Source organism: Molothrus aeneus, chromosome 4 (genome assembly GCF_037042795.1).
Source record: "Molothrus aeneus isolate 106 chromosome 4, BPBGC_Maene_1.0, whole genome shotgun sequence".
NCBI lineage: Eukaryota > Metazoa > Chordata > Aves > Passeriformes > Icteridae > Molothrus > Molothrus aeneus.
In genome coordinates, this window is record NC_089649.1 from 65,470,044 (window position 1) to 65,483,502 (window position 13,459).

The 13,459-nt window shown below is 38.5% G+C and overlaps 1 protein-coding gene across 1 annotated transcript in view; it reads right to left on the reverse strand.

The window, feature by feature from the left end:
* Positions 1-13,459, reverse strand: part of NSD2 (nuclear receptor binding SET domain protein 2) — a 72,403-nt gene that overhangs the window by 48,022 nt on the left and 10,922 nt on the right. The window contains exon 2 of the mRNA XM_066548726.1: positions 9,677-10,302. Within this exon, the coding sequence (XP_066404823.1) occupies positions 9,677-10,273 (597 nt within the window). The 5' untranslated portion in view covers positions 10,274-10,302. The remainder of the gene's footprint in view (positions 1-9,676; positions 10,303-13,459) is intronic.

Consider the following 13,459-nt stretch of genomic DNA (forward strand, 5'->3'; position numbering starts at 1 on the left):
AATCTCATTAAATCCAATCACTTCAAACCCCAAAACTACAACTACAGCTGATCAAAAGCAGTGCAAACTCCTCTGTATGGACTATTGCTTCAAATAAAAAAATGTGGCAAATTAAGTCTCATACTATGTGCTCATTCTATGTGATTCTGCCTATAAAAATACAGTATCCTCACAACCCTAACTGCCTAAGTTGTTTTAAATTTTTAAGATGATAATGCCCACATTATAGTGAATCTGTTTATCCCCAAAGGGCCTGAGAGGCCCTATGCTTATTCAAGTATCTCCCACATTCTAGGATGTAGGGGAGTATATTCAGATAGTATGACAAGTGACTGAATATATTAAGAATAAAACTAAAGCTTCTTCACTTGTTATATTCTGTTCACTACATAATGGAAGAATGCTGTGCAATTACATACTTGCAAACCACTGCCTACAGAGAGAATGTTTCAGGCAGAAGAGTAAAGAGTAAACCAGAACTTCACAAGATTACAGAAAAATATGGAATTATTACTACAAAATGGAGAAGGATGAGGAAGCAAAGAAAGAAGCAATGAACTGGCAAAGTTTTATGTTCCATCTTCAGTAAAACAGAAGAGGACACTACAACAGAGCATTCAAAGGACTCCCAAAAGGCCATTGCATCCATATCTGCACAATTCAATCTGCAACAATCTCATAAAATGTACAGTGAGGAAAGACTGCTGAGGGGGAAGAGGACATGAAATGTCTACATCAGAACAGAAAAACAAACAAACTCTATTCTGAATTGGCTTATTAAGTTTCTTAGATTTGTAATTGTTTCATATCAAACTAGAGATTTAACTAAAATCTTCCAAATTCAACTTTGAGAGCAATTATATTAAATGTATTTCATCAAGTTACCTTTCACTTTCTTCTATTACTAACCACTTACTGAAGTTCTTCTATCACTAAAAGGAGGTCAAATCTGACAGTGTGAAAAATTATGTTTGCAGAAGACAGTATATTCTTATCTTCCTGCCACAACCCAGATTATTTTTTTTTTCCCTCAACATGCTTAGATGATGAAGCTATAAAAGAATGTCAAAAAATGCTGAAGAAAATCACTGCAGACCTGAAAATTCTTCTTTGCTGGCTGAGGCTGTTTGAACCACATATTAAGTTTTATCACAATGGGTTTGTTTCTTCCATTTCTTCCCACAAAGTCATCTAAAGCAGTTAGTGAACAGCAGGCTGAGTATCACCATGCAGGACCCTTCTCTCCAAGAGGGAAAGTAAACAAAAGACAATAAAATTCATTCAAGTTTAGACAGGGATGTATGGGTTTTTTTCAGAATGTAGGTTGTGGATTTTAAAACAAGACAGAAGTTCAAATTTGTCTTTCAAATCAAGCAGTAAACTCCTGGTTCCATTTCAATTTTTTTTTTTTTTTCTGGCTTTGGTTCCCTCATTAGCAAGTCTCTAGCAGATGAGAAAACTCCATTTAAAAGCAAATCTGTCTACTCAAATCAGTCTTCCTTTACCCAAACACTATATAAGCAAGTATTTCAGACATAAACTTTAAATGATATTTTAGTAACTAGGACACAACTCTTCTTTCAGAGTAAAGAGCTGAAGAGAAACAGACTCAATCACTCACAGATTCAGTAAAACGTGATATCTGGAGCACTTCCCAATCCTAGGTCTTTCTTAAAAATATGGAGATTAGTTTCTTTCAGCTGTTTTACTGAATTTCTGCATTTTCATTTAGATGACCTCCTAAATTTTAAGTTACTGGCTTATTAATGAAAGGTTCCATGTTTCAGAAATTTAAACTAGATAATGTTTGATCATAATGAATACCCCCACCTTTTATACTGAGTATTAGGAAAAGATTTCTGCCTATATCCTGTGTATCTAACCTTCACCCACCCTCAAAGGTTAAAACCTTTGATGTGGTATCTGGGTATAAAAGACAGTGTGGATACAAGATGCTACAGAAATCTGTAAAAACATAACTGCAGAGCCATGAGGAACTCTGGCATGAGAAATTATTGTTTCTGAACAATTTCCATATGAAGTTCACACAGGATAACAGAGTGAAAGCTAAATCATCTCAGCATACCTACAGATTTTCAGAATGCCATATCCATATGTAGCTTGTTATCTGCATGTTCAAGATGCAAGAATGTTATCTACATTCTTCAAGATCAGAATCTGTAACAGGACCTCATCTTTAGCACTCTTCCACACCCTTACAGAGTTTTCCCAAGACACTTTCTGAACAGGTATCCTCCTCCTGGCAGCTCACAGACATGCAGGACAGCATGGGTACATGGTCTGAATCCTAATATTGCCAGAAAACTGAAAAACCCAAGTCCAGACAGCACTGCCAAAAGACCACTAGATTTACAGGACACTTTTCTGGGGAAGGCAGAGACTTATCTCTACTTTTTTTGTTTTAATAACAAGAACACTTCTGAAGGCAGCTGACTAAGCTTAAACAGAACAAATAATTATTGGGCAGAAAAGGGCTCTGTTAGTTAGCTAATATTTTGACATAGTCCAAGTACTACTTTGCTTTAGAGATCAGCCCTTTAAAATGAACTGCCAAAACTAAAAGCAGGCATAAGAACTTTCACAGGTTCTCCTGTTACATTCACCTAGCAGGGCCTCCTCCTCTACAGATGAAATGCCAAATCAGTGGTTAATAAGCCTAAGACAGGTGGGGGAAGACAACCAAGAAAATCCTGAACAGACAGACATGACCTTAACTTGGCAATGCTGAAGCTTATTTCTGAAACATCCCTTATTTCCAGCAATAAAAATGTACAGAAAACCTGGGAAACCCCAAATCTTTGCAGTGCAAAATCATGATGCACATGACCAAAGTGCTGTCAATTCCACCAGAACTAAGATCCCAAATTGTTTCACTTCATCACAAGCATCCACAACATACACTCAAGTTGACATTTATTTACCAAACAAACAAAACAGCAAAAAATAAATAAAATCAAGCTTTTTTAGCATTAGTTGCTGCTATGAGGTCACAAATTCCCTTCCTCACACAAGCACAGCAGGGCTTGTTTAACAAAGATATACAAAAGACTCAGTTTTCCCTCTTCCAGTGAGCTTTCAAAATAGTAATTTTTAAAAACAGTCCTTCTGAGAAGGGAATTAATTTCTGATTATTGACAACATACAGTTTTAGCTACTACTATTTTATGATGCATGGGAGCACAACTCCTGTAGGTACTTTAGGTATTCACAAAAAGCAAAAATATAAGCTAGCCCAGTTGGATCTCTTTATTTATAATTGAAAGATGATGAAAGATGGTAATAGGAAAACATAAAATTAGTGTCTGTGGACAAAGACCTCTTTTGGAGAGCCTAAAGTTCATCTGCCCTACATAAAATCCACTCTAAAACAAGGAAACTTGTAAAAGAGGTTGAACCCACTGCTCCAAGACAGATCAAAATATTTTGCTTTTGCTACTTTGCCTAAGGGTTACTACAAAATAGCTTTCTTTCTTGACAGAAGGGGGCTATAAGGGCCAGAAATTACATCTGGTACAGATCACTAATGTTTCCCAAATATCTGCCTGTAAATCCACCCAAGTAACACAACCCTAAACTGCAGATCTAACTCCTTGCTACATGTGAGACTTAGACATGCATTATTTTGGTTAAGCAGAACACTGAACAGAGCAAGAGAAAGGCTAAAAAAACCCAAACAAACAGCGAAACAAGCAGCAAATTCCTTGCCAAACCAACCTATAGTGGCCAATACAGGAGGAGGAAAAGGAAAAGCTGAGATTTTAAATCATTTAAATCATGACATTACCTGTGCAACAACTGACAATAAATCTGGTCAGCTTATAAAACCTGCCATTAATCTCTCAACACCATCTGCTGCTGACATGTAAAGGGAAGTTAGTTGTTCCAAAGATGGCTTGCTCACCACTTTACTTCATCTGTCATGTCCACCATAATGCCCAAAACACCAAAATAAAAAAGCTCTGGAATGCACAAACCAATGATAAATATGAAAAAATGCAAGAGATGCTGACATTCTTTGAATTTGACTTAGTTACATCTGGTCAGTTCTTTTCTACAGAAACCTGGCCCAGTGTTCAGAAGCAGTCAGGAATCAATAATATGCTAAGTACTATTTATAATGAAAAATAATGAAATTGAGAACAATATAGAAAATCAATAACATGCCACTGTATGCATTCACAAGACATTTATATTGTCAATGTCCTCTATTGTTCTGGTTCCTTATTCTAAAATAAAACACAAGACAGCAGAACCCAAAGGACAGCACAGTGCAGAAACAGGGTAACATGAAGTAGCATTCTGGAATTGCTTCTAAAATATATGGAACAACACACCAGTACTGGACAAGCTGAAATTCAAAATAAAGCAAGTTTGTGAGAAATCTACACAATGACCAGTGTAAAGAGAAGTCCATGATCCCTATTTCTATTTTTATGGCAGCATCTAGCAAAACAAGTAGGCAGCAAATTGAAAAGGTGAAAGTGCTGCTTTATTGCCCTTCATGCACTGGATGCAAAACAGTACAGTTACTTCAGTACAGGATGCAAAAAGCTCACACTGGCCCAAAAAGAACCCAAGGGCTCCTTCCATGAATTCAGCCATCTACAGCCATTAAATACAAAGTCACCAGCTCCAGAAAGCTCTGAGTCACAAACTGCTGGAGGCTGAATAGATCCAAAAGGAGCATCACTCTATGATTTGCAATCTCTGTATTTCCCATTATGCCTCCTCCACTGAACCCTACCCCGAGCTGGGGTGCTGAATTAAATGGCTCCTTGATCCAACTTGGTAGTGCTATTCTTAGACAGTATTTTTGTCAACACTTCAGGATATTACTTCATACTTGATTTGGATTCTCCCATCAATGTTTTTATGAAGAAAGAGGACAAAAAATATATTTAGGGACCACTTCTTGGGACAACAGTTTTACGTAAAAAATGCACTTAAATCAGCCACTTTTACATACAAGAACAGGAAGTCTGGTATGGAAAGCCTGAACAAACACTCAGGTTTTCTGCAATTAATTTTGTAGCCACTCTGAGAATACTCCCAGCTTCTAATCTCCCCTCAAACCAGTACAATGCTGTATGCTTTTTAGTGCTTCTTAAAAGAACAAGTGGTTCTTTAAGATACTTTCCCAATGAGGCATTAAGAAAATCAATTTAAAGTACTGAAGTAACAATTACTGCTGCACATCATGAGCTGCTTAGCACTAACAAGTTCTCAAGGCTTAGCTAAATTTAATCCTTTACTAAGGGCTAATGCAAAACAGTATTTCAGAAACTCTTCCAAAAAGGGTAAGAAGTTATTTCTCTTGTTTCTGAAGGGATCACCCAGAAGAGATTTTTAGGATTAGTGGATTAGTCCTTCTCCTTTGGGATCCTGGTGACATCAGCCAGACAGCCTGTGTAATCACTTGCCTGAAGACAGGATCTGATACCTCAAGACACTCTATTAAAAAGGAAAACATAACTGAGTTCATTTTATCCTACAACTACAGATCCTGACTCCTGTGGTAGCTAAGCTGCAGATTTTGTGACAAGTACAGTAACTGTACTTTACCAGGAATTCCTAATAACGGATGATAAGAAATATTCAAGTCCTTTCCCTGAAAACACATACTTATTTTATTCGTTTTTCTTTTTATTTTTTGAAATTAAGACAAAATGAGCAATCTTGGGGTCTCTCTGTACCATCTGCAATGGGATAATAAAACATTCCATGAACTCCATTCTCCAATATTACAAAGTGAACTTGTTGCTTTGTACTGGCCTCTACCTGATCAGATGCAAACATCAGAGAAATATCATCACCTTCAGTGGTCCCCAGCCTCCTGTATTTAGTTACCACAGACACTATTAGAAGATCATGCTCAGACTGTTTCAGTTCTACCCTTACTGGGTTTTTTTAATCTTTGCCAGTATGTAGATATTGGATATAATTGAGCTAGCCAGAAAGTTTTTCTCTGTGAAGGTGAAATGGCAACATAAACATATGACAAGGACTAGTGGAATTCCTCCAGCAATTTGCAATTGCCCCCCCATGTAGCTACTGCAAGGTCATTAAAGGCCACGTCCTGCAGAGAGTAAAAACCTGCCAAGTTTCTGGTATAATACTAGAAGAGAACCACAAGAAAAGTGGATAGGAAGCTATGTGGAAGGTATAGTTTTTGGATCACGTACATGTATCACACAGCTGGACACCTTAAACTAGCAAGTAGAGCAGATGTGGACTTCCAGGTTTGTTCTGGACAGAGTGATGCTGCTTTTGTGAGCTACTGCACCCATGCTGGGAAGCCAGGCCAGGAAGCCCAGCCAAAAGGGCAAACTGCCACTTGTAAGCCCATCCCAGCTTCTGCAGAACAAGCTCAGATGTGCCAGGGTCACAGACTGGGCTGTTCCCACAGCCAGAGAGCACAGACCTACCCTGGGACCCCCAGCATGAGAGCTGCACATGTATGTACTCTCTGATTCCTGTACAGAAACCCTGCATTGCTCTAGGGATCATACTGGGATTACTTCACATCAATATATGAAATAAACCTCTGCTGTTCTCCTCCAAACAGGACTGCTTCACTTCTAACACAAGCAATGAGTAAGAAAATCTCACTCCTCAGTGGCAGTGAAAACAGTGACTTGAAAGCAGTCAGGACAAATCCCAGTCCCAGGATGGCACATGAGCAGCTCCAGGAGCCCACGATTCTGGCACTGATTCAAACCTCTAACATGTGATACCCACCACCCATAACCCAGAACATCCAGGGGTGCACTGCCTTGGCTTTAAAGTTGTGAAACCAAGCCTTATCATGAGAGGCCTGGATTTTAAAGTGAATTCTTTAAGTGGAGAGAAGGGTGAGAAGAGGGAGGGGAGGAGGAAAGAGGCAGAGGTTGTCCCACTTCATCTCCTTTACCCTGGGAAAATGAAAGCAGTACAGCTGTTTCTCAGAAACCTGGAAAAGCTGGTGGTTATCAACAGAAATCTAACTCACATTACAGAGTGGACAGATCACATTTACTCCCAGCTGAAAACTAACTCACAGACAATGTTTTAAATAGCCTTCATTTCTGTTAACAAAAGATGCCCAAACAACAAGAACACCCAACAGCAGAGCACTGGAACATTTGTTACATGATATGCCTCTCACCTCAGTGCAATAGTAATCTGCTGTGTCCATCAGACAGAGATCTAATTACCTACACAAAAGGCAGCATTTGAAACATGGTGATTTTTGTTAAATCAAAGGAGTAAGAGGCTGGACAACAAGAAATTGAGAGAGAAACCAGATGAAAAATAAAACCAGACAAACAGGTTCTGCATTAACTTGTGACCTACACTAAACAGGTACCTGAGTGCAAAATTAATCAGCTTTTACTCTAAGAATATTTACCTAATTTCCACTTTGCAGCCACAATCAGCTACATAAAACCACAGTATGATGCACTAACATTAAGGCTGTGGATGCTGGCCATGGAGTTTCAGCTAGAGACTGAAACCAAAGAACACTGATACTAAGACATTACAGTTATCATCACAGAAAACACATGTATGTCACAAGCCTGACAAGTGCACATGGACAAACACTTGAAACATCTCCTTTACCTGTTCCCTCATATTTGTTTTTCCTTATTTCAAACCTGCACAGTTGCAAACCCTCCCTGTGACAGAAAGAAAAGCCCCAGGTTTTTTACAAACAGGGAGTTATAAAATAACATCTTGCAACCTTTAAATGCTTCTCCTTTTGACCTTTGTGCTTTAAAGTGCACCATGCTAGGAAAAGAAGAAGTGTGACCCTATGTTTCAAACTCTCTGAAAAGAGCAGGGTTGCAATTTTGCAAGGGCTGAGATGGAGCAGGTGGCTGCCTGGATTGGGTGGTTTGGTAGCTCAGGGGTTTGGCACAGGAGCAAATAACCCTATCACTCAGCAGCCACTGAGCCCCAACCACTCTGGGAAACAGTGCTGATGTGGTTTTCTCCTGATCATTTCTGCCCAAAAGACAACTCAAAGAAACCAGACAAATCTTTCTTTTTATTTAATATGAACTGTGCACCAGGAAAATTTAAAGGCCACTCTCAATGGACAAAAAGTGTTAAGGGCTTCAGAACAAACTGCACAGGTGGACATATTAAATATCACCTTCTCTTTCTGACAAAAACCAAAATAACAAACCCACACAAATATGCTTCAGTTGCCAATGCTATTTAACATGCCACCTTCCAATTTATCCTTATTAACAATGAGCTGGACAAAGAATTACTCGAAATATCAACTCTGCCCATACCTTTTATCCCTGAGTAATGATTCAGAAAAGTCTGACCCAGTTAAGTGTTAAAACATTCTCCTTACCTAAATTAAAGACAACAAACTCTTGAACAACATTCCTGAAAACATGAGTATTGATAATTTTAGGATAAATTACACATTCAAACCATAAACAAACGATAAATATTTCTGATACCTAGAAACACATTTACACCGTTCTGTGAACTCATTTATTACTTAGTTTTATTGAAAAGAACTGCAAATAAAATCAGCAATACAGTAACTCTGCTTCTTCTCTGTATGCGTGACCTTGGAAGAAAGTAACAATCAACAGGGCTGTGTTAATGGCAGGACTGGATGGTCTTAGAGGTATTTTTCAGCCCACGAGTCCATGATTAACTGCAGCTGACAGAAAACCAAAACATACGTTCTGTGTTTAAGGTGTGCAAAACCAGGACCTTTCAACAATCCAAAGCATTCATTAACATTCACCATTGTTATACAACACCATTCTGAATTATTCACTGAGAAACTTAATATACATAGAAATATCCCTGCTATGTAGGGTTTTTCCTCTGAGATAAAGTTATTGCAAACCACATTCCTTTAAATGGAGTCTAGCAATAAAAGCTAAATAAAGGGGGAAAAGGGTTCCCAGCAGCATTCTTATTTACAATCTGGTAAGGCAAATTAAAAAAAGTTTAAACATTACTGCCAATGCTTAAAAGAAGTAAAAAACCAAAGAGCTTGACCACAAAATTAATGACACCAAATACAAGATCTAGATATTTTCAATTAAAATAAGTCACTGGGTTATAGCAAGCAAAACCAGCTCTTTTCAGATCACAAACAGGCATAGGGACTACATTCCAGTTGCCAAAATCTGATGGCAGAGGCCAGCTGATCAGCCAGCTGACTGCTGAGTACATTTTTCTTTTAATTCAGAACCAGAAATAGAGAAAAGTGAAGGTTTCTTTTCTGAAACATCTGCTTATTAAGAAGCCAGAATATCTCATTCTCCAGGAGCTAAAGATCATCTCTACCTCAGTTTCCTTGCTCAGGTGCACATGGTGACTAAGTCTTGGCTACAAGTCTAGAGGAAGTTTCTGCTTCATACATCACATACTTCCACATGCCCTGATTTGCTCTGGAGACTTTACTGATATGGAAACTGAATTTATGGAGTATTCCTATCCTGGGGAAGAAACAGGTGCCAGAACTAGACTGCATCTATTCTTTTTTTGCAACAAAGAGAGGCACAGAAAATTACTCCCCCCATTTGTGAGGGGCACCTACTAAATGCCTGAAGATGAGCATACAAACACTGAAACTCCTGTATGATTAACAAATCTCACAAAACACAGAAAACACTAAAAAAAAAAAATAAAATACTACCTTCTTTTCAGTGGTGCTTGAAGTCTTTGATACTAACGCTGTTTCAACAAGACCCTGCTCAAGTAAGGAGTCATATTTTATGCTTCTTTTTCTGCTTCTCCTCTCCTTGTTTGCTGGCTTTTGTTCGTTTTCCTCCGACTGAGACACATCTGCACCATTGTCTCCACAAATGGAGGACTCAAAAAGGGGCTTCCCATTCATGTAGGTTTTAGTGATTTTCAGCTTTATTTCTGGAGACCCATTCTTGATAGGAGTAGTGTTGGGGGGTGTTCCAACTCCCTTGATTTCCTGAGGTTCAAAGCGCAGCTTGGCATCCTGGGCCCCGGACTCGCCATTAAACACCCGAGAGGTCAGATCTTTCAATTTATCAGCTGGAATAAATGGAAGAGTCTCATGGCCATTATATTTTTGCATGACACCTTCCTGTAGAGTGGCAGAAAGTTGTGCTTTGCCCAAGTAGACAGAACATTCACGATTCACTTCACAATTCTGAGGTTTCCCATTGGTATTTCCAAGGATTTCTGGTACCTGCTTCATTTTGATGCAGTTAATTTTTTGAGTTAACAGTTGAGAACTTCTTTTGATGCTAAAGTCCATTCAGCCCAGATGTTTCCAGTCTTACACTGCTATAATAAGACAAAAAGACAAAAATATTTTTAACAAGAAATGTCAAAAGCTAATAAGTATTCAGATAGACATCAGCACTAATATAAAACTCAACATACTTCATTAGAGTTTTACTAACAAAAGCTTTGTTTACAGTCTTCAGAGGCAAAATGCCTCAGTATCTGTTAATATGCATTACAAAAGAATTCCAAGAAAAACAGATCTATGAATCATCAATTTTATTAAATCAAAAGTGGAAAGCAAAACCACAGCTTTCATTTTAACCATTTGTTAACCATCTACAGCATGAGTGTTGCTTACCACAAAGGTACTACACTATATAAAACAAGTAAGGGATTAGACCTAAGATAATATCATTATTAACAACATAAACCAGATGAGTTTATCTCCAAGAGGTTGTGCCAGCATAAAAACCACCCAGGCTGTGTTCCTGTAGAACCTACACTATGGACAGCAGCATCACAAGCTTCCCTTCCTCACTCTCCGAACTTCAACCATTCATCAAAACACACCCCCTGCAGAAACACCACAGCTCAGACAGTCTCCAGACATTTCTCAAGGTATTCTGGCTGTAAGAATGAATAAAGAGTAAGCATTTTGGGCCAGGAACACCAGCCCACTGGGAAACAGCTAATCCTTCAGGCCAGTGACCACACTGGACACAATTTAAATGATCAAAGCAACTCGTGGAATTTTAGATTTTTCATGGCAACAATATCATCTACTATCATCCACTTTTCATACAGAAATTTACAAACATGCAACAAGCTAAAACTGCACTATTTTCTGCCTTAAACAAGTTCTCCAAGGGTTCTAAAAGCTAACCCTGCCTATTTCAACATTACACCACTGTAGCAAACAAATCAGTCTGGCAGAATGACTCCTTTGTGCTCCTAAAGATGATGGTTTCAATTTTTAAAATTCACATGCATAGATTCTTCATATTACTGAGTCCAGTATATACACAATATAGAAAAATACACCATCATAAATATTATGAAAGCTCAGCACAATAATCATCATATCCATGCTCAAGGTAACCAATTTCATATATGAGTAAGTCCAAGGACTGTCACACCGAATCAAAATTTCATCAAATCTTGTCTCACGTGCTTACAAAAAAGTGCAGCAAAACCCATGATGAATAACTATTGAATTGTCAGTTGCTATGGGAGAAATCACTTCTGAATCTCACCTTGTTTATTAATGCACACAGTTATAATGCTTACAACTGGCATATTCCTCCAACTTGCATTTTTGATAGCTCTACATCAGGAGTAGCAACGTAAAGATGTTCATAACTGAGCACTGCTGCAGCCTGCCAAAGCTTCTTAAGGATGTCAAGCTTGAATTCAAAGCAGCTGACGAACATGAAACCTTTTCATTTACAAAGATGCAGGAAAAAAAATTAAAAATCATAACTCAGTCTCTCCTTAGCAAGTAGTCCCATCTCCCTAACATGCTGCTCTAAAATATCTACAAGATAAAAGGGTGTCTTTCCACACAAGCTATATAGACTCATTTGAGAGATGAAAACCCTTCTCCCTCCAGGCACAAACAGCAGCCTAAAAATCTGGCATTAAACAAGGCAAGGGCAGTGTACCTGAACTCCAAGTGAATCTGCAAGAGAAAAAATTCTAATTTTTCTTTAGCCAGATGAAATCAGAATTACCAATAAAATCTCTGATAAAATGAGTAGAAAGCAGCCAACTATATTAATTCTTAAGAGGAATCAGAGATAAAAGGAAACTCAAAACTCAATCAGAAGAGAATAAATTACTAAACCTAAAGGGAACTCATGTCCTTTCACAGTATATTCTCTGAAAACATGGACATGAGACAAACTCTCAACCCAATTAATAACACGACAGTGTTTCAAGCTGTGAATCAGCAGATTTAACTGAAATCACATTTTTCTTAAGAAACAACTAGTGACAAATTCTATAAATCTCTGGGCAAAGGCAAACCTTCTGGGAAGAACATCACACAGTTACAGAGAGCAAAATTCCTTAGAAAAACCGCCAAAACCAAGAACAAAACAAGCAAACCAGCGGTCTGTTGTTAAATCCGTACTTCCTCCGCAGGGATCCCTAACGGAGCAAAGCCGAGAGGGGATTTGGGCATCCAAGTTCCGAATTCCCTGCGGCCGCTGCGCCCTCCAGTGGGCGCCGAGCTCGGCGCGGCTCTTCCCGGCCCAGGAGCAGATTTAGGATGGATCCATAAACTGCTGACCAGGCCATGGATGGATTTCTGCATCGGGCCAGCTGTACCTCCTAATCCACACTGTGCTGCTGAATTATAAATCTTACTCTCATCACATACGTCTTGAAGCTACAAAGCCATCAAGCTTGAGGCACGCCTCCAAAAAAGCAGTAAATAATCCAGTGAGACTGTGTTAGTGGTGCACTGCATCTCAGGACACTGATGAATTAGAATGGGTATCTTAAGAATATCAAAACATCAAAATGCCATAGTCACAGAATAACTTAGGCTGGAAGGGATTTCCTTGGATCATCTATTCCGACCCCTTGCTTAAGCCAGATCAAACTTCTCAAGGCCTGGTCTGAACAATGACCCGCAGATAATCAACTTAAAAACTATGGCTTAAAAAAATCAAATTATTGTCTTTCTAGCTAATAAATTTAACAGTTTGCACTCCATATTACAAAAACAAAGCAAACCGACCAACAAAAAAACCAAACCAAACAAAAACAACAACAACAAAAAACAGAATAAGAAACCAAAACAAAAAGACCAATAAATGAAAGAGCCTGAACTTTAAGGAGTTACCTTGATTTGCTCAATCCATCTGAAGATACACAGATTTCAAGAACTTCAGTGAGTGAAGGTTCAGTTAATGACTCTCACTAATACAGGTCACTAAAAACAGCTGAAAGCACTGAAAAAGGCTCCTCAGATCACTGGAGCCAAGAGACAACAAATCCAGGTGTAATACTGGTAAAAGGAGGAAGTTAATGTACCCACAACAATCGAAAATGGGAAAATGAAGACAAAGGCAGTAATTTGAAACTATAAGATATCAGAATCAGGAGATACAGATTATAAAACATGGGAAATAGACCATGTTTGTACAAAGATTTAATGGAACCAAATGAGTAGAGGCTTAAAGTAAGAGGCAGAATAATGGGCTAAGAT